Raw genomic sequence first — 25,555 nt, forward strand, 5'->3', positions numbered from 1 at the left:
CTGGGGATTATTGGCTCTGGGGTGCTGGCGACTAAAAATGCTGTCACCAAGCTTCGCCAACACTCCTGAGTCCCGACACGCAACATCTGCTCCTATTCCAGCACTGTCTCCCCCACTGCTCCTATGCACCCTCAATCCTTATTTGGAGTACTCCTACCACTCCTTGCCCCATGGCATAGCTTTGCCTATGGACCTGAGAGTGCCCTTTCATCGAACCCACTAATCACCATGTTATTATCATAGAATCATAGAAGATTAGGGATGGAAGAGACCTCAGGAGGTCATCTAGTCCAACCCCCTGCTCAAAGCAGGACCAACACCAACTAAATCATCCCAGCCAGGGCTTTGTCAAGCCGGGCCTTAAAAGCCTCTAAGGATGGAGATTCCACCACCTCCTTTGGTAACCCATTCCAGTGCTTCACCACCCTCCTAGTGAAATAGTGTTTCCTAATATCCAACCTAAACCCACTGCAACTTGAGACCATTGTTTCTTGTTCTGTCAGACCATTGCTTCTTGTTCTGTCTTGAGGAAGTGTTTGGGACCACCCCTGCAGAATACTGTGGCACCAGCTCCCTGCTCCTCCACCCTACAGCTCAGCCAATGTTCCTCAGTCCTGACTTACTGCACAGCACCTCCTGCTCACACAGCACTGAGCCACCTCAGAGCTCAGACAATGTACCTGAATCCAGGCCTGAGTGCCCCTTGCTTTTCCAGTGCCCTCTTCCACCTTCACCCCCAAACAGTGGATGACAGTAAGCCCCAATGCTGACCTGCAGCATGACCCACTATGCAGATGAAGCACTTCAGTCCCAGCATAGAGCAAGCACTATTATTCCCATCCTGGGGTTTAACACATCTCTGCCAATGCCCCTCAGCCCTGGTCTAGAACTCCCTGTTATTCCCAAGGCGAGGCTTCCCTTGAGCAAAAACTACACCAGTCATGTCAGATTGGATAGGGGTGTGCGTGGGTGTGTGTGTTTATATAGAGCCACGTTCAGTATCGATCAAAGTTAACAGGACTTCGCCTGAGTAAACACTGACCTCAAGACTTGGTCCACATGGCATAGGACATTGCACTAGCCCAGCCACACTGCAGCTGCCAACCAAGAGAGAAAAACCACCTAGGGTCAGCAACAGGAAAGGCAGCAATTAAATCATGACAGCTTTAAAGTATGGGTCTCCTTTGAAATACATGGGGATTTATCTATCTGTTAGCCATGCAAACCTCACCTGGGATCAGAGAGGGACCCTACTGTATCACCAGTAATAAAGATACTGCGGGCTAAATTCTGCCCTCACATTCACACGCACAACCCCTCGTACTGTCTTCAAATTCTGCCCTCAGTTTTACCCATGCAACCTCAGTAACGAGGGTAGAGTTCAGTTCTGCAGCTGGGCGTTACCAATTGTCATGAGGATGTGAGAGCCAGGAGAGGGTCCAACTCTCTCCCCCAAAGACAGGTGTTGGCTCTGAAAGGAGCAATGAAAGCAGTTTTCAGTCACAAATGTAAGCAAGATATGAGACTCTGAATACACACAGGGCTCAGTGGAGTGGGAAGGGGTCATTTCTACACAGGTCACTCTGCAGACACTAATGATTTCAGGTGATCCTCTGGAGGGATAGCAGAGAACATTACAAAGAGCTCTGAGGAAGCTGAGCAAGGAAAAGACATAAAGCCAAAATTTCCTTTGGTGGTACAAAATATTGCAGTGTTGAAATTGTTTCTAGTTGTCAGGACAAATTGTTCATTTTGATTCATTTCTAAGCAGGTTTAGTGCAGCAGGCTTCAGAAAGGTAACTAGATTTGGAGAATGACAAGGCAATAGGAGAAATAATACAGGGGCTGAGGAGTCACAGAAAACTTTCAGGCAAGGAGATGTTGTCAAAATCTAATTGTTCCCATTTATGACTTTTGCTATTGTTGAGATAGTATATAATTATCAAGAGTGCTTGAATGCAATCCAGTGCCCAACCAGAGTCTGGAATGCAATGGTCCAGTGGGTCTTAACCTTTCCAGACTACTGTACCCCTTTCAAGAGTCTGATTTGTCTTGCATACCCCCATTTATACCTCACTTAAAAACTTACAAAATCAGACATTAAAATACAAAAGTGTCACAGCACACTGTTACTGAAATATTGCTTACTTTCTCATTTTGACCATATAATTATAAAATAAATCAGTTGGAATATAAATATTGTACTTGCATGCCAGTGCATAGCGTACAGAGCAGTATAAACAAACCAGCATCTATGAAATTTTAGTTTGCACTGACTTTCCTAGTGCTTTGTATGTATGTTATAAAACTAGGCAAATATCTAGATGAGTGGATGTACCCCCCTGGAAGCCCTCTGAGTACCCCCAAGAGTACACGTACCCCTGGTTGAGAACCACTGCAATAATCAACTCAACAGGAAAATGTAACTCCAAAGCACACATGAGCACACAGACACTATACAATTGCCCCACTCATGCCTTGCAGCACACATTTGCACTGCACACTCACCTTTCAGATGCCACTCACACAAACGTTTAACCTACCTGCATACACACATACACACAAAATACACACATGCACAGATCCCCAACACCCCGGCGCACACCATGTGTACCATCACACAAAGGATAGATCAAAATAGTAGGATGATGTGCTCCTGCTCCAGTCTGTGAGAGTGGCTTTGTGCTGACGGAGCCCTGTGCTGAAAACAGCTTGGGCCCCTGAGGTCTCCAAATACCACCCAGCCCCCTCTTTATTGCAGCCTGGGTCGGGAACAGCAGTTTTAAGCCCCTACCTCTCTCTAACAGGGACCCCCTAACTGCCTCTACAAGCACAAGCTCCCATTCTGGAAAGATTATCCACCCATGTGGAGACAAACTCTCACCAACTACCACAAGCTGGCCTATGTAGGCCATAGGGTAGGAGATGAGAAGAAGGTGACATACTGATTCATGGGCCTTGCAGCAAAGGGATTGGAAGAAGGACGGTATGTGAATGGCTTGGCAGGGTCACACAGGTTTATTCGAGATGGCCCTGGATCTGCCAAAGTACTCCTAGCTCTAGCAGTTTACCCTCCAATCCCATCAGTCTTCCTACCACCTTCTTACTTCCCACTTCAAGTCCAGCTTAGTTTTAGCAGCGGCTCTCTCTCAGGCAGCAGTAGAATTAGAGGTTAATACAGATGGGCATGTGCGTAAAACACTGTGGGACCCTCGGATGGAAGGTGCTTAAGCAGAGTATCACTGCACTACTCCAGGATTTCAGAGGGCATCAAGGCTTTGCCTTCTAGCTCCAGCAGCTCTTGAGGTAGTAGCTGCTAAATTCGTATTAGAATTGAGATGGAAAAAGCAAGGCAAACACTGGAAACTAGGCACATGGGGAGGCCCTGTGCAGGGCCATGTCATATACATGATAAAGACAAGTCCTTCAGAGGCTCCCTCACTCTTCCCCTCCCAGAGTTTGTCTTCTAATGTACCCTCACCACCAACCCATTTTCTCCCCTTCACTCTATCATCATCAGGAAGAGCAAGCTCAAGGCCAGTGCAGCACCACCACGTGTGCACCTATAAAACCAGCGGAGCATTCTGACAGTGGAGGTCAGTGTGACTAGCATATGGAAGAGTAATACCATGAACACCGGAATGTCTGAACTCCTTGGGAGGTGCATGCTACAGCTGGAAGAAACCCAGAAGCCATCACTGAGAATTCTTAGGGCTTTGGGTAATGCATCCTACTCTCTGACCGTTTCCCAACTTGCTGAGCAACAGCACACCCCTCTGCGCCGCACCACACACAGACCCACAACCCTGACTCTCTGTGACCTGGGTTCCCATTTTATCACCACGTTTGCTAGTGGGTATTTAAGGGGGGGACATGACAGGATGCAATCCAAGAGTGCGTGTGTGGATCACAGCCCTCAGTGGACTAGCTAGCTTGCACAGAGAAGCTGTGCATTAGAGGCACTCGTAGAGTGCTATGGAGTCAACCTTCTGGCAAAGGCCAGCCAGCCATGCTTTGGACTTGCAGCATTTTAAGAACGATGAATTACTAACTTTGAGCAGAGCATGTGGAAATGCCTTTGTTCTGTGGGAACGTGAAATGTTTAACGTTCAATGGTTTGGTAAACGGGATCGGGATGCCATCTGCCATCGACAAGTGCTTAAAGCAGGGAGAGGCATTGCTTGGAGCAGTGGTTTTCAACCTTTTTTCATTACCAGACCCCTAAAAATTTTCAAATGGAGGTGCAGACCCCTTTGGTAATCTTAGACACAGTCTGCAGACCCCCAGGGGTCTGTGGACCACAGGTTGAAAGCCACTGATGATCCAAGGGGGTATAAAACTTTTAACCAGGAATGCAATTAAACATAGGAAAGGTCAGGCTGGTTACCAGGAAAAATTACCCAACTGTGAGACCCTTTAGACTGTGGTCTCCCTGGAGAAGTGGTGGAAGCCCCATTGCTCAAGTCATTGTTCCCTGTGGACTGTTTTTCAACCTGGCTTTGGGAGAGAATGGATAAAATGACTTAATAGGTCTTTTCCTGCTCTAATTCCACTGACTCTACATTTCCTCATTGTCTGAGACAGAGCACCACCTCTGAATCAGCAAAGGGAAAAAAAATATTGCAAAGCAACTGGAGATTGGTGCCAGATTTCCCTCCTGCCCCCTCTCCCTGGCCCCACGCAAACATTTGCCCCTTTTCTCTGATTCTTTAACAGGAGTTTGCTGCTCTGAGCCTGCCAAGTTTTCCTGGCCATTCCAACTGCTTAGCTGGGCTGGGACAAAAAGCAGGGAGATCTTCGAGAACCATCCCGGAGAAAGAATCACATTCAGAGTGGAAAAGCTACAAGCACAAGAGCAGGGAAGTTCTCCCATTTCTTTGGGCAGGTGACACTGGCTGGGAATGACTGTGCTTTGGAGGTTTGCTAGTCCTGCTGCAGTCACACATGCCCTACGGTCGGGGTGGGAGAAAAAGGTTGGAGAAGAAGCAACCTGAAACTCGGCTCGAACAGAACCTTGTCCGAGAGGTGGGCCCACAGCACTCCTACTAGGACTCTGAACCCTGGATCCACCCCCCACACCTTGCAAATTTTGGGGAAGTTCAGATCCAGGAATGAACTTCACAGCTGCTCCTCATCTCTTCAATGGGCTGACCCAGAGCACCAGATTCAAACACGCCCCTGCCAGCTTTGGAAGGGGAAAGGGCCAGGGGGCAGTGGAGGGACTGAGAGGAGCACATCTCCCGTTTCCACTCCTCCTGCTGCAGGCCCAGCAGGTGACCCTTTGTGGCTGATACTATTGCTCTGAGAAACCACCTGTGGTTCATCACAGCCAACAATGCTGCTGGAGGAGTTACAGAGCTGGAGGGGGGTGGGCATAAGCAGGGGCACGGCTAGAGAGAGCAAAGCACTTTGTCGCAGGCAGCAATCCACCGCTGAATTACTGGCTAAGGACCTGCACTCCTGGGGACAGGGGTTTACTGGGGGGGATGGGGAGGGACATGCAGAAAGGCCCCCAGCAAGGGGCAGAAGGGCCACTCTCAGCCAGCCTTCTGGTGGGAGTTGAATCTCTCGCCTAAGACGACAGGGACTCCACCTGAATCAGCGTAATGCTGCCTGAGGGGGGAAGCGGAAAGGCAAAGCTGACACTGCCCGGGGTCAGTAGTGTGGACACACTCCATTGACCTAAAGCCAGAGCGCTATAAATGAAGTAAACAAGTTGCTCCCTCGGTGTGGGACCAGCACCTAGCACAAAGGGCCCCCCTCCTAATGGGAGGTGCTGCCACCAAGGCCCGCTCTGGGATTTTTGCCGCCCCAAGCAAAAAAATTTTTGGCCGCCCCTGGCTTTTTTTCCCCCCCGAGAAAGCCTGTTCCCAAGGGATTCCAAGCCTGCTCATTAGACCGAAGTTGTCCTTTGGCTGCTTGTCCAAACGGAGCCTTTTGCAGCTCACCTGCCATTAGTGACAGTCACTGTCGGTCTCCCATGAGCTCCCCAGCCCTTCGCAGGCTCAACTCTTCCTGCCTGGGAGAAGGTACAGCACCAGTTTCCAAGGCGTTCAACCCCAGCCTGACTCCCCTCTACCCTTTCCCTCGTGCAGCCCGTCAGCCGCTGAAAATCTCCCTGCTGCGAGAGTGTGATATGACAGTTTCCATTTACCCACCAGGCTATGCTAAGAGAACAAACAAACCCTCCTCAGTGCCTCTATCCAATGAGACGTAGCAGCGAGATCTGTTTGCAAAGCACACTGTAGTGCCGGGGCGTACTGCTGCACCTCCCCAAACAGCTGCACAGGGAACAAAAACCTTCTTCCATGGAGCGCTGTTAGACCGGTCTTCCTGAAGCCCCCTCCTCCCAGCTGTCTGGTGCTCTTGAATCTCCAGGCAGCCCCAGTTCCTTAGTGGCTGCTCTAATGCTTGAACAACACTGTGGATGATGCATCATTAGCCAGACATATTCAATAAATCAGAATCCAATTATCAGGTTAAGGAAATTGGAAGTAAATGTAATTAGCCCAGGCCCCTCCACACGCTGTGCCCTTGCTTCCTCCCTTAATGAGAGCTTTTCTTTTCCAACACACTCAACACCATGTCCGGCACCCAGAAAAAAAAAGCAGCCAGACCACAACAGGGTCTGGAGAAAGGGTCAGTCTAGTTGATTTTCCTTTGAAAACAGGGCAGATGGTTAATATCCCCTGCATTAATTCTCTCCAGGAATAGCAGGATCTCTCTGCTCAGCCATAGCATGTGTCCATCAGGGCTGTCAGCTCCCCTTCGGAGGGAAAAGCATCTGGGCTCACTAGGCAAGGGAGTGGGGGGAAAAAAAATCACAACAGAAATTGTGCTACAGAACTGGTGCAATTTTGTCATTAGAGATGGGCTCAGGCCCCAGCCTTAGGAGCTGAATTGGGGAAGTTAATGCTGGCGGTTTGGCTCCCACATTTCAGTTCTCCCCCTTTACACAGAGGCAATTTAGGAATTTCAAATCCAGACCCAGGATCGGATTCTGACCCAGATTCAGACCAGGTCCGTCTCTACTTATCAGAGTACTAAGGATTATGGCGGTTGGATGGGAACTATATTAAGGTTGGGCTAAGTCCTTGGAAAGCAAGCAGAGCCCCGCTATAACTCAAACCAAGTGGATTGCGGAAGGAGAAGCAGGACTGGGGAACACAAGAGAAAGGAGTTCTAATTTAGCTCTCGGAAGGCAGAGTTCAGATTGCCCCAGCCTCTCCAGGCAGGGCAGATTCCCTACCCATACATCAAATCCACCGCTAGGTGATACTGTCCAGGAGAAGATGTAGCTCCTTCACTGTACTGCCAAATCAACAAGTCTCTGCTGTCTCTTCTAGCGCAAACCTTTTAAATAATTCTTTGCACCACCTGTCACTGCCCCGCATGAAGCAGCACAGAGCTGGGGGCCAGGAAGTCCTGGTTTCTCATCCTGGATCTTCCCCTGGCCATCAAGGCAGCCTTGGGCAAGTCCCTCAGTGCTTGTATTGCCCCATGTGTGAGTAATGTACTTCACAAGGAGGTGAAGAACCCATTAGTGATTGATTGTTCACTGCACTGAAAGGAATACTGCTTAGAAGCATAGTCATTGGTCCTGATTGTATCCCCTAGATGCCCACTCATGGAGATCTCAGCTCTCCCCTCTGAAAGATGGGATAGGGATGGGATAAGTCTCCATAGGGCAGCAGTTACTCTTTCTGCAGGACCCTGAGAAGGGTTCTCTGCAGGTCTGGGGATCCAGGCCTGGGAGTGGATAGGACGTGCCGCACCCTGCATCAGCAACATGGATCAGGAGAAAGTTATTAGAGCTAGAGGCAGTGGGTAGTGTCACAGAGACTGCTGCTGGCCAAGAGAGCCCTGTGAGCGTGACCCTGTTGGAACTGCACCAGCAAGAAGCTGGCTGAGAAGAATGGCCAGAGAGAACACTTTGCCACAAGAACCTCAGGGAGATTCCCTACCACAAGTTTGCCCACAGGAGGGGACGATGGGGGCCGCTATTGCTACATGCAACTGACTGATGAAAGGACAAGATGTGCCGAGTAGGTAGGATACAGGCCTGTGGCAGCATTTCCCCTTAAGAGCCTCGTGGAGAAAATGGGGATTAAAACTGGGTGAGCTCTTGTAAAGGAAAATATCAGAATCCTTTGCCTAGATACTGTATAGTGAAATCAGGCCCCTCCAGATCCTCCCCCCCCCAAAAAAAAGCTGAAAGCACTCGGCTGCTGCCTGTCAGTTTTTGACTGTCATTAGGGGAGTCCATCACCCCTAAGCCAAGCAGCACTGTAATTATGAAAGATGACAATCCCCCAGATGGCACAAATCCGCCTGCAAAGCACCATCCAAATGGCCCTCCAAAGCAGAAAGATTTCTTTGAGTGAGCCACTCAGAAGCCCTTTCCTTTGGCTGATGGAGAACTAGCCAGATAAGTCCTTACATTTCATAGAATCATAGAATATCAGGGTTGGAAGGGACCCCTGAAGGTCATCTAGTCCAACCCCCTGCTCGAAGCAGGACCAATTCCCAGTTAAATCATCCCAGCCAGGGCTTTGTCAAGCCTGACCTTAAAAACCTCTAAGGAAGGAGATTCTACCACCTCCCTAGGTAACGCATTCCAGTGTTTCACCACCCTCTTAGTGAAAAAGTTTTTCCTAATATCCAATCTAAACCTCCCCCACTGCAGCTTGAGACCATTACTCCTCGTTCTGTCATCTGATACCATTGAGAACAGTCTAGAGCCATCCTCTTTGGAACCCCCTTTCAGGTAGTTGAAAGCAGCTATCAAATCCCCCCTCATTCTTCTCTTCTGCAGGCTAAACAATCCCAGCTCCCTCAGCCTCTCCTCATAACTCATGTGTTCCAGACCCCTAATCATTTTTGTTGCCCTTCGCTGGACTCTCTCCAATTTATCCGCATCCTTCTTGTAGTGTGGGGCCCAAAACTGGACACAGTACTCCAGATGAGGCCTCACCAATGTCGAATAGAGGGGAACGATCACGTCCCTCGATCTGCTCGCTATGCCCCTACTTATACATCCCAAAATGCCATTGGCCTTCTTGGCAACAAGGGCACACTGCTGACTCATATCCAGCTTCTCGTCCACTGTCACCCCAGGTCCTTTTCCGCAGAACTGCTGCCTAGCCATTCGGTCCCTAGTCTGTAGCAGTGCATTGGATTCTTCCATCCTAAGTGCAGGACCCTGCACTTATCCTTATTGAACCTCATCAGATTTCTTTTGGCCCAATCCTCCAATTTGTCTAGGTCCTTCTGTATCCTATCCCTCCCCTCCAGCGTATCTACCACTCCTCCCAGTTTAGTATCATCCGCAAATTTGCTGAGAGTGCAATCCACACCATCCTCCAGATCATTTATGAAGATATTGAACAAAACCGGCCCCAGGACCGACCCTTGGGGCACTCCCCTTGATACCGGCTGCCAACTAGACATGGAGCCATTGATCACTACCCGTTGAGCCCGACAATCTAGCCAGCTTTCTACCCACCTTATAGTGCATTCATCCAGCCCATACTTCCTTAACTTGCTGACAAGAATACTGTGGGAGACCGTGTCAAAAGCTTTGCTAAAGTCAAGAAACAATACATCCACTGCTTTCCCTTCATCCACAGAACCAGTAATCTCATCATAAAAGGCGATTAGATTAGTCAGGAATGACCTTCCCTTGGTGAATCCATGCTGGCTGTTCCTGATCACCTTCCTCTCATGCAAGTGCTTCAGGATTGATTCTTTGAGGACCTGCTCCATGATTTTTCCAGGGACTGAGGTGAGGCTGACTGGCCTGTAGTTCCCAGGATCCTCCTTCTTCCCTTTTTTAAAGATTGGCACTACATTAGCCTTTTTCCAGTCATCCGGGACTTCCCCCGTTCGCCACGAGTTTTCAAAGATAATGGCCAATGGCTCTGCAATCACAGCCGCCAATTCCTTCAGCACTCTCAGATGCAACTCGTCTGGCCCCATGGACTTGTGCACATCCAGCTTTTCTAAATAGTCCCATACCACCTCTATCTCCACAGAGGGCTGGCCATCTATTCCCCATTTTGTGATGCCCAGCGCAGCAGTCTGGGAGCTGACCTTGTTAGTGAAGACAGAGGCAAAAAAAGCATTGAGTACATTAGCTTTTTCCACATCCTCTGTCACTAGGTTGCCTCCCTCATTCAGTAAGGGGCCCACACTTTCCTTGGCTTTCTTCTTGTTGCCAACATACCTGAAGAAACCCTTCTTGTTTCTCTTGACATCTCTTGCTAGCTGCAGCTCCAGGTGCGATTTGGCCCTCCTGATTTCATTCCTACATGCCCGAGCAATATTTTTATACTCTTCCCTGGTCATATGTCCAACCTTCCACTTCTTGTAAGCTTCTTTTTTATGTTTAAGATCCGCTAGGATTTCACTATTAAGCCAAGCTGGTCGCCTGCCATATTTACTATTCTTTCGACTCATTGGGATGGTTTGTCCCTGTAACCTCAACAGGGATTCCTTGAAATACAGCCAGCTCTCCTGGACTCCTTTCCCCTTCAAGTTATTTCTCTCCCTGTCCCCGCCTCCCCCCCCCACACACACACTTTCACTCAGCAGTAATCCCGTCCTCCCTTTATTAGCCCCATGCTCTGCTGAACAGAATAGGGAGCAGCTGTGCTTCACTTGGTGCCTCCTCTGATTGTTCCCTCCACAGCACAACATCTCCTAGGGCCAGAGGGAATCAGTGCTGGTGGTATGTTTACACACACACACAGAGTCCTGTTCACTCAAAATTCTGCCTGCCTTGGAGGAAGGTGAGGTGTATTTTTCCCCTCGAGAATCTGAATGGAATCCAATGGCATTCACCCTGCTGAGCAGGTGAAGTTTTCACTGCATAGAATGTCAGCGTCGTACATGAGACGAGACAAACACAAGGGGAAAGTCTCATCCTAAGAAAATGCAGACCAAATCCTCTTCATTTGTGGGTGGATCAGTGAATTTACTGTTTACTCAACACAAGCATCCAAAAACTAATGAAAGGGACACTCAATAAATTTAGGCCTAACACTTAGGTTTGGTTTATATTGAAGAAAGTGGGAAAGGTCACAAGCATCATAGAAATAGAATTAAAAAAAAAATCATCACACAGTTGCTAGCTCTCAGGATTTTATTGCATGTCTCATGATATTTGGTGCTTCTCTGAAAGCCCTGGCTTCAGGAGGTACATGATTAGGAGACGATATCTGCTTTCACTTTTAAAAAGTAAAGTTTCTAACCCTAATGGTTGCAGAGAAAAGCTTGAAAACAGGACTTGAATGCATCCTAAAGGAGCAGAAGCCAGACTGGCTTAAAATAAATGTTGAGTGCTTTTTATTTCCCATCTCATGATTTTGTGGACCCATCTCATTCTTTTGGAGGTCAGCATGTAAATCAAGAAACATTCTTTAAGTTTCAGTGCAATCAGTAGGGATTTTTGAGGATTTAAACATTCCCTTCCAATTTGGAAAAAAACTAAAACAGCATCATTGTGTTTGCACAAGAGAACCAGGAGTAGAAACTGACTATAAACAAGAAGTAAAATTGACCAGTCTAGCTTCTCTGCCCTGGTGAAATGCAAACAAAGTATCAAACAGCACAAAAGCTGTTTCAATTAATTGTCTAAGGTGATATTAGTAATGCATGTAACGAAATTATTTTTAAGCCAACATGTCTTATCTCATCAGGGTCTCTTTGAAGACAAAGATATACCCTAGGTATGTTCCCAATCCAAGAACACAGTCTGCTACATCTTTGGCCCATTAATTTTCCCCAAGTGTAGGTTTTTTGTCTCCAGTGCACACCTTTAAGGAAGGGCCAGTCATGTCCCTTTTTTACTAGGGCTGCCTGATCAAGGAAGAGGATGGGAAGGATGCAAGAACCTGTAATGCCGGGTGTCGCGGATGGCACGGTCACTGGGAATCCTCTCGCTCTCCCGCTGATTAAAGGCGTAGAGGCGGTATGGGTCCTCTCCGCCCTTCCATTTCCGGGCACTCAGGTACCTTCTCTCTTCGAACTGATCCCAGAGGTCATCCCAGTCGACATCTGAGCCCTGCACACACAAACATTGAACCCCATCAGAACATGGAGGCCTGCACATCACAGGTGTCTCTGGGTAGAGTGCAGGGACACCCAGCAAATGCTTAGCAGCTCCTCAGCACAGGTGCTCTCTTGCTCCCTCCCACAAATAGTAGTTGAAGTCAATGGAGTTGCACCGATTTACATCAGCTGAGGATCTGGCCTGCTACAGATTAAAATGACAGACCCTCAGCACGGGGACCCTTAGTACTGCCCTTTGGCGGCCAGCTCCTCAGGCAAACCTCAGCACCATCCCACAGCCATGACTCGCTTGGTTAAATTATGATTGTGTGTTTTAATGTCTTCTCACACCTGTCAAATATTCAACCGCCTGGCAAGGGCACTTGGGCTCAATCTGCACTTCCTTTCAGATGGCTTAGAATCATAGACCTTAAGGTCAGAAGGACCATTATGATCATCTAGTCTGACCTCCTGCCCAACGCAGGCCACAGAATCTCACCCACCAACTCCTGTAACAAACCCCTAACTTATGTCTGAGCTACTGAAGTCCTCAAATCATGGTTTAAAGACTTGAAGGTGCAGAGAATCCTCCAGCAAGTGACCCATGCCTCACGCTGCAGAGAAAGGCGAAAAAACCCCAGGGCCTCTGCCGATCTACCCTGGGGGAATATTCCTTCCCAACCCCAAATACGGCAATCAGCTAAACCCTGAGCATTTGGGCAAGACTCACCAGCCAGACACCCAGGAAAGAATTCTCTGTAGTAACTCAGATCCCAGCCCATCTCACATCCCAACACAGGCCATTGGACATATCTACTGCTAGTAATCGAAGATCAATTAATGGTGCAACATCTGTTCGGAAACACTGCCTGCTCACAACGCCCCTGCCCCCATATTATTCCAGACAGCAGGGGGTCCTGCAAAGCAAGGCATCTGGGGATGCATCATCCCCACTGTTTGCTCAGGTATAGGGGAGCCGCAGGGCTACTTGGTTGCTCGCCCAGCTGTACAAGAGTCAAAGTGTCCTTTTGTTAAGCAGCACACAATGGCTCTGGGCTGGCTCTGAGGTGCACATGATAAGATCACATCGTTACAGCAGCACAAGCTCTTTGATCTCAGCCTACGTGTAATACAGAGCGATTCAAACGTGTACAGTAATTTCAGCACCAAAGAAAATTGTGATCTTATCGAATAATTGATTTTTTTTTTGTTACTCTATCTCACTGCCACTCTCCCCTGCTAATGGCACAAAATGAAGCTTTTGAAAGAGGTGATTTTTATCCCATAATTGATTTTATTCACATCGGACAGCACATTCTCCATGTTAATAGGAAGGGGAAGAGGGAGGGGGAAGTGATGGCTCTTGCAAACGAACAGCCTGTACCCCATACATCAGTTTAAGCAAAAAGGGCTGGATTGAGATTCCCCTGGAATGTCCCTTCTCATGCTGCAAGGCCGTTGGAGTGAAATTTAAGGGAACACAGGCCACCTTCAAAGGCATGGCACTGCTTCACAACTCCCAGGTCCAAAGACTCCCAGGTCCCTCGAGACCTCTCTGGCTTTAACCAAAGGCAGCTTTATTTCTTGACCTCCCTCCGGAGCACTCCCAATAGTTCTTACTGTTGCTCACCCTGTTGGGCTAAATTCTGATTTCAGTTACACCAGCGTAAATCAGGACTAACTCCGTGATCCTCAGTGTTATTACTGATCAGTGACATGTAGATCAGAGTCTGGGCTGTTGAATGTAAACTCTTCAGGGCAGAGACATCAAGGCTCATTCTGACCTTACACTGCTGTAATGCTATTCTTCTCCCTGGAGAATACGCTCGCTCTCTCTGTTCCCTGGGGGCCAGATTCACCCTGCTGTAACTCCAGCTGAATCCACCTCCACCAGTGGCGTTATCCCAGAAAGAAATTTGGCCTTTGAGTTCCATCTGATCAATTTATAAGCAGAGGAAGCGATTCCCCTCTTGCACCTACTCAGCCCATGCAACAGAGGAGCAAGCTCAATTCTATCCCAATCCTGATCTAAGCATATTATCAGCCCTGGTCTGATTGCAGAAGCTTTATTACCAGCCATGCTGCAATAGGCAAGAAGACCATGACTTTATTTTCATATCCCAAGGTGAGCATACAGTTGCTGAGAGTCATAAAAATCATCTTTTAACTTGCAGACACAGCACATTCAGCAGAGGGAATAAATATGGTGCACCACAATGTCATTTCTTACAATTGCTTTGCTGCTTGTAGCCGCTCGACCTGGGCTGGACTGCCTCTGATGACAATCACAGAACAGTCCACCTTTCTGAACATCAGTCCGGCATCCCAGGACACCAAAAATGAAGGAAAGTTATTAAAATGTTAAGGCCACTCCAGTCCATCAGGAGGTTTATGAGCAGAAGGCTATCCATAAAAGTTTGTAGGCTCTTGGTAGGAGTGCAGAATATTGTGCAATAAATATAGTTTATGTTTTTTTAAGGCATCTTGTAAAATGTGATTTACCAGCACAGTGAAAGATCGGGAAAACTGAGCTGATTGCATCTCAGAACCACTGAAGCCCTGAAATTTATAAGGGCTGGAGAGGACCCTGAGATTCCAGCTCTGTTGAAGAAAGGGTCAGCAGTTTAGATCCCAAAGCTGAAGTTGTGTTTTTGAAAAAAGTTTTATAAAACTTAATATGAATAGAAATGTTTCCATTTTAAAATGGCCATAAAAACAGGTCATTTAAAAAAGAATGTATATGAATCAGTGTTATTGAGCTAGACAGGAGACCCAGAAAAGGGAATGGACTATAAACAGGAAGTGAAACTGACCAGTCAAGCGAGGGAAGAGCAAAAATTAAACCAGCCACAAAATATTACAAATTTCTTTCAGCTTTATATAGAAGAGGTAAAGAAATGTATCCCTCTTTAGTGTGGCCCTAATTCTCCATTGCCCTGTACCTTGTGTACTCATTTATACAAGTGCTCAAGTGGATGTCGGGCAGAACAGTGGAGAATCAGGCTCTGCATTGAGAGATTTATCAGCACAGCATCCCTTTAAAACCTTGGCATAATGGCAACCTATCCCTGTACAGTATGGCTAAGCAGCTTGGCCCTTTGATCTCTGAATAATTGTGCTGCAAGGGTGTGCGGGTAGTGGGCAAGTCTCTGCCAGCTTGAGCTTGATGCTTGCCAAGTTCACATGGCATAATCGACAGATGCCGTTCCAAGACAACGCAATTAGCCAACTGCTGTGATGTCAACCATAGGTTCTAGGCACCTCTGTTTGTACTTGCAGCATTACAAGGACACCAGCCATTTACATACGGTGGTGAGGCTGCAATGTTAAACTCTGAAGTTCTGAGGAGCCTAGTCTGTGAGAAGGCACAGTGGTTGAGTGTGCTCCAGCTAGGATTGTGTGCTCAGCAGACAAGGCAAGGAAACAAGCTACTGTAGATGACTAAATAGGACTTTTCCATTTACAGTTTCCAATCCTTGGATAGAAGGCACCCAATGTCTAGAAGCAGAGCTGGTTTATCAGACAGTGAATGCTTCCTGCAACTAAAAATGGAATGTTCCCCCATGAAGTTTGGGGCACGGTGCTACTGGGAGGCGCATCTAGGGTGACCCTCTGCATTTTAAGGAAATGCCACCAGAAAGACTATAGTCCAGCCCACCCTCACTTCCAGAAGCTCGGACCATGCACAGGCAAGGTAGCAGGCTCTGCCTTTTGTCTGGCCTCTCCCTGGAAGCTGGGGAGACTAACAGCCTGTCGTTACCTTCCTCCTTCTCCCTCCCCTCCCCCGAAGCTGCCTGCCTGCCCCTGAGCTGACTTTCTCCCCCTTTTAACTCTTCCTCCACTCCTGGCATACCTTGAAGGTGCTGCCAGGCAGGGCCACCTATAAGCCCAGAGTAACTCCTTAACCCCTTCCTTCACAGTATGGGGCTTGCATACCCTGCCACATGTGGTCACCCTACACAGATGGGACATCAGATGCAGAGCTTCAGCACTTGATTACATTCTGCAGAGTTTACCCCAGTGTCCTGGTCAAATTCCTACTGGATAATTACACTCTCTTTACTATAGCTAAATACCCCCTTGGAGTCTCATTGGGATGCAGTATTCTTCCACCTCCTCTCCTAAACTTCCTGTGAGGCTGCATGCAATCCGATGGGAATGTTTAAGCATACACTCACTGCAGACAGCAAATCTGCACTGGATATCAGGAAGGATGCATTGTATAGGAAGTGTTCAGGCTATCCACGTGTTTTACTGAGAAGACAGCTTCTCCAACTTGCAGATCGATGATTTACCTGTTCCTGGACCCCCAACAAAGGAAAGGAAAAGCCCTATCACACATGCAGGGACCACACATCACTTCTGGATTATTGGATAAGATCTTCATTATATTTCCACCATGTATTATCACCTCTTCCTCACACTAGAATTCTGTCTTGGGAGTTATTTAACCGATGTGCAGAAATCTAAATTTAATTTATTATGATCTAACTCACTTTAGAAGCCAAATTACCCTGCACTAGAGAAAGATCAAGTCAATATTCCACTTGCCTTTCTATTTATCTTCTGCGGGGCTCTTCTCTCTCTGTCTCATTCATTTTCTCTCATGTTCTGGTAATAAATTGTATTTTTTTCCCCCTCACAATTAGGCAATTTCTCTTTCAATGCTGCAGTTTAATGTTTGGTATTAATTATAGGAAACACCAGTCACTTCTTTTGGCAGAAGAGTTTGAGAGACTGAATAAGTCTACAGCAGAGGGAGAAAAAAAAACCCTCATTCTCTGGTTTAAAAAAAGGGGGAGGGGCAGCCTACCACTTTAATGAAATGGGTTCTTCTCTCTTCCTCTCAATAGCACCAGGCAAACCACTCTGTTAGGAAACTTGCCTGTTAAGAGCCACATACAGTAGTTAATCATGCTCACCAGCTGTGAAAAGCAAGCTCTGCTTTCCTGCTTTAGATGGGTGAATGGCTCACAGAGTTTGCGATCAGTTTAGTAGAGCTGCATCTAAAGCCTTTCAGGACTGTACAAACTGGCATCAATATTAGCCTGGATATACCATGAAATAGGCATAGTTGTGAGATTTCTAGTAATTCCATGGGGCTGGAAACCTGCACAGTGAGCAAACATTTGTCCCTGGCAGCTGCCACCTTGTGCATTAGAACTTATGCTTTTTTTAAGGAAGCCTCCAGCCTCTAGGATAGTGGAGAAAGCTCTTAAAATGGGAGCAGGGTATGAATGGATGCCAAATAACTGCCATACATCAAAGGAATGTTAATTCTGAAACTTACTGATGACAATTTAGATTTCAGTAAAGGTAACTATTTCACTGCTTGTCAAAGAAAGAAAAACAATCATGATCATTGAAGACAATCCAAGTCTTTAAATTGACTTCAGTGGGCTTTAGACTAGGTTCATTATGAAAATTTGACAACTGACCTTGAGTGCCAACTCTTGGACAGCAGAAGTGAGTGAATCTTGGGTGGTGGGTGGAGCTTCCGACAGCACCGGAACCCACACTGGCTGAGTATGCATCTTTGTCCCCCTTTAGCAGCTGAGCCACATAAGAGGATAAGAGCTTACTACAATTGCCAGCTGCCAATCCCTGTGCTCAGACCACCTGAGCAAAACTGTCCCTCAGAAGTGCCTTAGGATCCTTCAGGATTCAAGATTATTATTTATAATTTAAAATACCCAGTGACTTCTAATGCTTCACTACACATGGACTGAACAGAACTGGATGGGGACAACTTTTAAAGAGACTTTCAAGGTTTTTGGACCCCAATATTCCCCTACAAGTAGCTTTTCCTGTTCAGCTGGGACTAGGGTGACCAGACAGCAAGCATAAAATAATTGGGACAGGGGGTGAAGGGTAATAGGTGCCTATATAAGAAAAAGCCCCCAAAATTGTGGCTGTCCCTATAAAATCAGGACATCTGGTCACCCTAGCTGGGAGGGCAAGGTTCTTTCCCTGCATTGCTTCAGTGAAGGGTGTCCAGCAAGGAGACACTGTTAGAAATGAACAAGTGTAGTGTCTGGTGCATCCCACACAAACAAGAAACTAACTCAAGAGACATTAGACTAGTCCTCACATAGAAGCATCAGAGTGCGACCAGCTGACAAACAACCAGAATGCATCAGAACAATACACCTGGATAAGCCCTTGGGAATCAATTATAGCGCCAGGGGAGTGGGGGCGGAGAGAGAAACTGTGTATGCTCTAAAGAGAATTGGCTGAGTTCATCCCTGGTAGAAATCAACGACATTATACCAGGGATGAACTGGGTCTCATCAGCATAGTCTCCCACTCTCTGACCCCCACCTGCTTTCCCTAATCAAAGCCCTGAGCTATCATCCCCCAGGCACGTTACAAAGAGAACAGAAAATGCCAAAGGCAGGCTAGAGACAAAATTAAATTCAAAGGGAATCTACCTTATTACACCAGATATTTGACACTTTCCCAGCTGAGAACACACTCTGAACAGCCTCTTCCTTCTTTACCAGCTTGCTAAGCGGGCTCCTCCAAACCACCTGTAGCCCTATTAAAGAGAGAGAGAGAAAGGTCTCTCACTGTGACAGTACATTAAAAATTGAGAGTCTAAGCACAGAGTCTAAGAGATGTACTTCCTTGTCTGCCTCTTAAATCAAGGCTCAGAAAAGAAAGGGGGGAGAGTGCACAAAGAGTAGGTCATTAGCAGTAAAGACTACAATTTTCCAGAGATTGTTAATGCTTTGTTTATGTGGATTTCTATGAATATGACATTTTAATGGCATAATAATTGTGTGATTACAGTGCAGCTGGAATTGCTGGAGCAGGAACAGAGAGTGAGTGGCTCAGACCGATGCAGCTGTGGGTTCTTCAGTTTCCCCTGGGAAGCTCAGGCTGCAGCCAGGTATCCACAGCATTTCCATCCAGGGCGCATGGGTGAGCCAGCCACCACGCCATGGCATCCACACACTCCCACCACGAGAGTAGAAACCGCTTCAGTAACAGGTGCTGTAAGTGGCAGGTCAAGGCTGCCACGGAAGGAGAAGGATGCAGTTACAAGAGCATGTCACGCAGCGTGCGTCACCCAGCATGGTTCTGCATGGGGTAATGAACAGAGCTGGTTTGAGATGCCTCGCCTCCTGCTGGGCTTTACTCAGTGTGGCGCTACATGCAATGACCAACGGTGCTGCAGGAGGATCAGGTTCATGTCACCCCAGCAAGTTAAAGAAGTATGGGCTGGATGAATGGACTATAAGGTGGATAGAAAGCTGGCTAGATTGTCGGGCTCAACGGGTAGTGATCAATGGCTCCATGACTAGTTGGCAGCCGGTATCAAGTGGAGTGCCCCAGGGGTCGGTCCTGGGGCCGGTTTTGTTCAATATCTTCATAAATGATCTGGAGGATGGTGTGGATTGCACCCTCAGCAAATTTGCGGATGATACTAAACTGGGAGGAGTGGTAGATACGCTGGAGGGCAGGGCTAGGATACAGAGGGACCTAGACAAATTGGAGGATTGGGCCAAAAGAAATCTGATGAGGTTCAATAAGGATAAGTGCAGGGTCCTGCACTTAGGATGGAAGAATCCAATGCACCGCTACAGACTAGGGACCGAATGGCTAGGCAGCAGTTCTGCGGAAAAGGACCTAGGGGTTATAGTGGACGAGAAGCTGGATATGAGTCAATAGTGTGCCCTTGTTGCCAAGAAGGCCAATGGCATTTTGGGATGTATAAGTAGGGGCATTGCCAGCAGATCGAGGGACGTGATCGTTCCCCTCTATTCGACACTGGTGAGGCCTCATCTGGAGTACTGTGTCCAGTTTTGGGCCCCACACTACAAGAAGGATGTGGAAAAATTGGAAAGAGTCCAGCGGAGGACAACCAAAATGATTAGGGGACTGGAACACATGACTTATGAGGAGAGGCTGAGGGAACTGGGGATGTTTAGTCTATGAAAGAGAAGAATGAGGGGGGATTTGATAGCTGTTTTCAACTACCTGAAAGGGGGTTCCAAAGAGGATGGCTCTAGACTGTTCTCAGTGGTAGCAGATGACAGAACAAGGAGTAATGGTCTCAAGTTGCAGTGGGGGAGATTTAGGTCGGATATTAGGAAAAACTTTCACTAAGAGGGTAGTGAAATACTGGAATGTGTTATCTAGGGAGGTGGTGGAATCTCCTTCCTTAGAAGTTTTTAAGGTCAGGCTTGACAAAGCCCTGGCTGGGATGATTTAATTGGGGATCGGTCCTGCTTTGAGCAGGGGATAGCCCTGAGGTCCCTTCCAACCCTGATATTCTATGATTCTATGAACCTGCCCCTGCGCATTGCCCACTGGGTTGCTGCACGCAGTAAGGAAGACCTCGGTGGGCTGAGCTGATGCATGCTCCCCTGCCTGCTCCTCCCAACCCCTTATCTAGAAAGGTGCTGTGTGCAATAATAAGCCTTGCTGGAACATTCTGCTTTTATAATTGGCCCCAGGGCTATGAGAGCCAGTACCCTGGAAATTAGTTCCATTCGACAAGCAAGCCCATTGTGTTTGCAAATGCGGCCATGCCAACCCAAGAGAAACAGGTTGGGAAAAGTATAAACAGAGCTCAGGGCTTGAATCACCAGCACTCCCTGCAGATTCTTGGGTTTTCCTTGGGGTGCTGCCATCCAATCTTGCTTAGCTTAAATCAAAAAAGACCATTGCCCCAGAGGTGGTATCTGCAAATTGCAACTACATTTAGGGCAACAGTAAATTAATTCAAGGAGAGAAGGGGCATAAATTTCACCCTGGGAGTACAGGCCAACCCTTGTTTTACATATGTCTCAAGGGACTTCCAAGCCCTTCCAAGTAAAGGCCGGTGAAAACCATAGACCAGGCAGCAGATCTTTGCCTCAGCAGATCAGACTAGGTGAAGTGGCAGCAAAAAAAGAATACGGAGAGATCTACAGGAGTACAGTCTGGGAGTTGCATCCGAGAGTGCTGAAGGAATTGGCCGCTGTGATTGCAGAGCCATTGGCTATTATCTTTGAAAACTCGTGGCGAACCGGGGAAGTCCTGGATGACTGGAAAAAGGCTAATGTAGTGCCAATCTTTAAAAAAGGGAAGAAGGAGGATCCTGGGAACTACAGGCCAGTCAGCCTCACCTCAGTCCCTGGAAAAATCATGGAGCAGGTCCTCAAAGAATCAATCCTGAAGCACTTGCATGAGAGGAAGGTGATCAGGAACAGCCAGCATGGATTCACCAAGGGAAGGTCATTCCTGACTAATCTAATCGCCTTTTATGATGAGATTACTGGTTCTGTGGATGAAGGGAAAGCAGTGGATGTATTGTTTCTTGACTTTAGCAAAGCTTTTGACACGGTCTCCCACAGTATTCTTGTCAGCAAGTTAAGGAAGTATGGGCTGGATGAATGCACTATAAGGTGGGTAGAAAGTTGGCTAGATTGTCGGGCTCAACGGGTAGTGATCAATGGCTCCATGTCTAGTTGGCAGCCGGTATCAAGGGGAGTGCCCCAAGGGTCGGTCCTGGGGCCGGTTTTGTTCAATATCTTCATAAATGATCTGGAGGATGGTGTGGATTGCACTCTCAGCAAATTTGCGGATGATACTAAACTGGGAGGAGTGGTAGATACGCTGGAGGGGAGGGATAGGATACAGAAGGACCTAGACAAATTGGAGGATTGGGCCAAAAGAAATCTGATGAGGTTCAATAAGGATAAGTGCAGGGTCCTGCACTTAGGATGGAAAAATCCAATGCACCGCTACAGACTAGGGACCGAATGGCTAGGCAGCAGTTCTGCGGAAAAGGACCTGGGGTGACAGTGGACGAGAAGCTGGATATGAGTCAGCAGTGTGCCCTTGTTGCCAAGAAGGCCAATGGCATTTTGGGATGTATAAGTAGGGGCATAGCGAGCAGATCGAGGGACGTGATCGTTCCCCTCTATTCGACATTGGTGAGGCCTCATCTGGAGTACTGTGTCCAGTTTTGGGCCCCACACTTCAAGAAGGATGCGGATAAATTGGAGAGAGTCCAGCGAAGGGCAACAAAAATGATTAGGGGTCTAAAACACATGACTTATGAGGAGAGGCTGAGGGAGCTGGGATTGTTTAGCCTGCAGAAGAGAAGAATGAGGGGGGATTTGATAGCTGCTTTCAACTACCTGAAAGGGGGTTCCAAAGAGGATGGCTCTAGACTGTTCTCAATGGTAGCAGATGACAGAACGAGGAGTAATAGGTCTCAAGTTGCAGTGGGGGAGGTTTAGATTGGATATTAGGAAAAACTTTTTCACTAAGAGGGTGGTGAAACACTGGAATGCATTACCTAGGGAGGTGGTAGAATCTCCTTCCTTAGAGGTTTTTAAGGTCAGGCTTGACAAAGCCCTGGCTGGGATGATTTAACTGGGAATTGGTCCTGCTTCGAGCAGGGGGTTGGACTAGATGACCTTCAGGGGTCCCTTCCAACCCTGATATTCTATGATTCTATGTTTTTCCAATCACAGGCCTAAAGACACCATTTGACGAGGACCAATGTAGGAGAACCACTCCAAGTTTTGTTTACAGAGGTCCACTCCCAACGCCTAAGGCCAATGGGTATCCAACCCAAATATAACAAACACAGGCAAATGTACCCTTATCCCAGGGTGAGTCTGAACGAAGAATCTGTCCAAATTCAGAGAGAGAAAGTGACTCTCAACACGCTCCTTTTTTATACTTTCTAAAGGAGCCGTAGACCCCAGCTCAGCCTCTCTTCATTCCCCCTTGGCTGGGAATTTTGGCAATGCCTGCCGTGAGGGCAGCCATCTGCTGTAGATTAAACGTTTTTAATTCTCTCCCTGCTAACCATGAGGTAGGGCCTCCATTCCCTGCCATACACATACCTCCCAATGGGCCCAGGATTATCCTGCTTTGAACCCCCAACCCTCTTGTCCTGGTCAAACAGCAGTTAGGCCCAGGCCTCCCACTTGAGAGGGCCCCCAAATCAAGTGCTGTTGCAACCTGTTGCATGGGAGCACAGCGTCACTCAGGTTTCATCTCTGCTCCTCTATCTCAGTCTACAGAGGGAGAGATGGGCCAACCTGAATGGTGCTGTGTCCCGCTTTAGTCACTTGTAATGTTAGAAGGTATGCACCCTGGTTGCTTGTCCATCCTGAGACATCTAACCTTCATGGTGTACTAGGGTTCTCACTGGTTTCAGAGTAGCAGCCGTGTTAGTCTGTATTCGCAAAAAGAAAAGGAGTACTTGTGGCACCTTAGAGACTAACAAATTTATTTGAGCATAAGCTTTCGTGAGCTACAGCTCACTTCATCGGATGCATTCAGTGGAAAATACAGTGGGGAGATTTATATACATAGAGAACATGAAACAATGGGTGTTTCTCACTGCATTTCTTTCCTATACCCTATCCCTAGGGTGTATATACACCATCCACACAATTCATTCACTATGGGTTTACTGATCACAGCCACAACACACAGTTCCCACAACCAGCTGAGATTAGAGGCAACAAGAACAAGCGGTATAAGAAACGCACTGATGGGTATGGCGGGAGAGGTAGACCTGAATTGGGCAAGAACCAGAGATTCTGGGAGCATGCAAACCACTCTTCTCTTCAGGATGGAATGAGACCGGCACAAAGCCTATGCAATTAAGTTGTGGGGCAGCAGCAGTCCTGCAAGGAGTAGACAAAGTGTTAATGTGAATGGGGATTCTTCAGGAGCTTGTGCAGCAAATGCTCTGGGAAAAGAGGGTCCCAAGTTCTAATGTACAATTTAACTGCCGACTAGGTTCCCTACTTGTAGGCAGCCCAGAGACGTATACAGAATGCACAATATGTGCTGCAACCATTATAAATACCTAGTCTGGGGGAAATGTTCTGAAACTGAAAATTAAAGTTTCCAGTAAGGTGTGAAAGAAATTAAGAAATAAAAAGGAACCCCTCACTTTGGCACAGCCCATTCTGTTCACTAGTCTTTGACAAGTGTCAAAACACTGCCAGTTGCAGCGTGAATGCCAGCTGTCTGCAAAATATGCTGCCTGTCACCTGTAAAGAGTATTAAAATTCAGCTTCTGCTAGGAGTATCCAGGAAAGAAAACACCTTGCCTTTCTTTAGAAAAAACTAATCATCAAGTAAAAGAAATGCATCAGATTGTAGAACTGTCTGAGAAACACGAAAGCAGGTTCTGGCTCCCCATCCTTCTCTCTCCTGCCTCATTTCCAAACGAAGTGAGACAGCCCATCCCCCATCACCTCCTGCTGCCTTTTAAAGTGATGGCAGTTTGAACAATACAGATATCAGATTACTAAACGCTGAACTGAGACCACTAGGTTCGTTGCATGTAAGACACCAAGCAGCTGTTCTATGGAACAGTTTTAGTCACCAAACAACAGAGCGCTTGGCTAATTCTCGTTGCCACCAAGACTTTTTCACCCATAGTGGCAGAGACAGCTGATGAGTTGTCCATTATGGGGCAGTAGCTGGTGGCCAATCAGTGCCATCCACATTGCAGCATGCCAGCCTCATACACCACCATTCCTCGGGGTGCTGACAGAAGAGGAAGAATCTGAATGAGTCTGACAGACAGAACCACGCAGGGAGAAGTATGATGCCCCATCACTCTGGTATCAGAGTATTAGAAATGATAGAATGCATGTGGGAGAGACAGAGAAGGACAAGTGGGCTTGCGGGGGTTGGCGGGGGCAGAAGGATGAGACTGGAGAAACTTTGGGGCAGCAGGAATCTGGCCCAAGCCTTCCCAGCTCTTATGCCTCCAGCCCATCACATGTCTCCAGAACACAGATGGGGGTCAAGAACCCAGTGTCCTCTCGGCCTGTCTCTCCTGCCAGGCATCACAAAAAAATGCATCAGCACTGCACCATATTGTCCGGGATGCTGGGTCAAGGCCCAGGGCTCCACAAGACGGGCTGTGGACTTACACTGGAGGCGGAGTATCTGTGACAGAAAACGTCATAGCCTGGTACAGCAAGATGGCACCATACCCAGATCTCTGACAACTGGTCCCAAGATGAAGGGGGAGCAATATGGCGAAGGGCTACAGGCAGATCCCTGCTCAGGAAGCTTTGCCTGCCCTTAGTGTTTGATGCCCAGGGGTTAGAGACTGAGCAGCTGCATTCGCGGTCAATCTGAGGATCAATGGGCTTTGGAAATGGTTCTGCCCAGAGCCAGCATGTTCCTGGAACGGCAACACTGTGTGTGTTACCCCTCCCTGGGAATGAGGCTCACATGGCACAGGGCTCTCCAGGCTTTCATCTCTTTCCCCTCTAACCACGGAGCTACAGAGTCACCTTCTCTCTCTCGCCCAATGACTCTAAGAGAGTCTTAAACATCCTGCAGAGACCAGCCCAGGAGAGAGCCGACCAATTGGAGCAGAGAACCTTGTCACACTGGTGCCAAAAACCATAAAAGGAACTAAAACAACAGGTTTGAAAGAACGAGCCCGTGTAGCTGGCAGACACATTAGGGACTGATTGTGACAGGCCTTGCACAGGTGCGCAAGGGAGTGGGGAGAAGC

The 25,555-nt window shown here is 47.6% G+C and overlaps 1 protein-coding gene across 1 annotated transcript in view; it reads right to left on the reverse strand.

Moving 5' to 3' along the window:
• GALNT14 (polypeptide N-acetylgalactosaminyltransferase 14) overlaps nt 1–25,555 on the reverse strand; it is a 191,075-nt gene that overhangs the window by 94,522 nt on the left and 70,998 nt on the right. The window contains exon 2 of the mRNA XM_048843389.2: nt 11,895–12,064. Coding sequence (XP_048699346.1) covers nt 11,895–12,064 — 170 coding nt within the window. The remainder of the gene's footprint in view (nt 1–11,894; nt 12,065–25,555) is intronic.

The sequence above is a fragment of the Caretta caretta genome, chromosome 3 (genome assembly GCF_965140235.1).
Source record: "Caretta caretta isolate rCarCar2 chromosome 3, rCarCar1.hap1, whole genome shotgun sequence".
NCBI classification, from domain to species: domain Eukaryota; kingdom Metazoa; phylum Chordata; order Testudines; family Cheloniidae; genus Caretta; species Caretta caretta.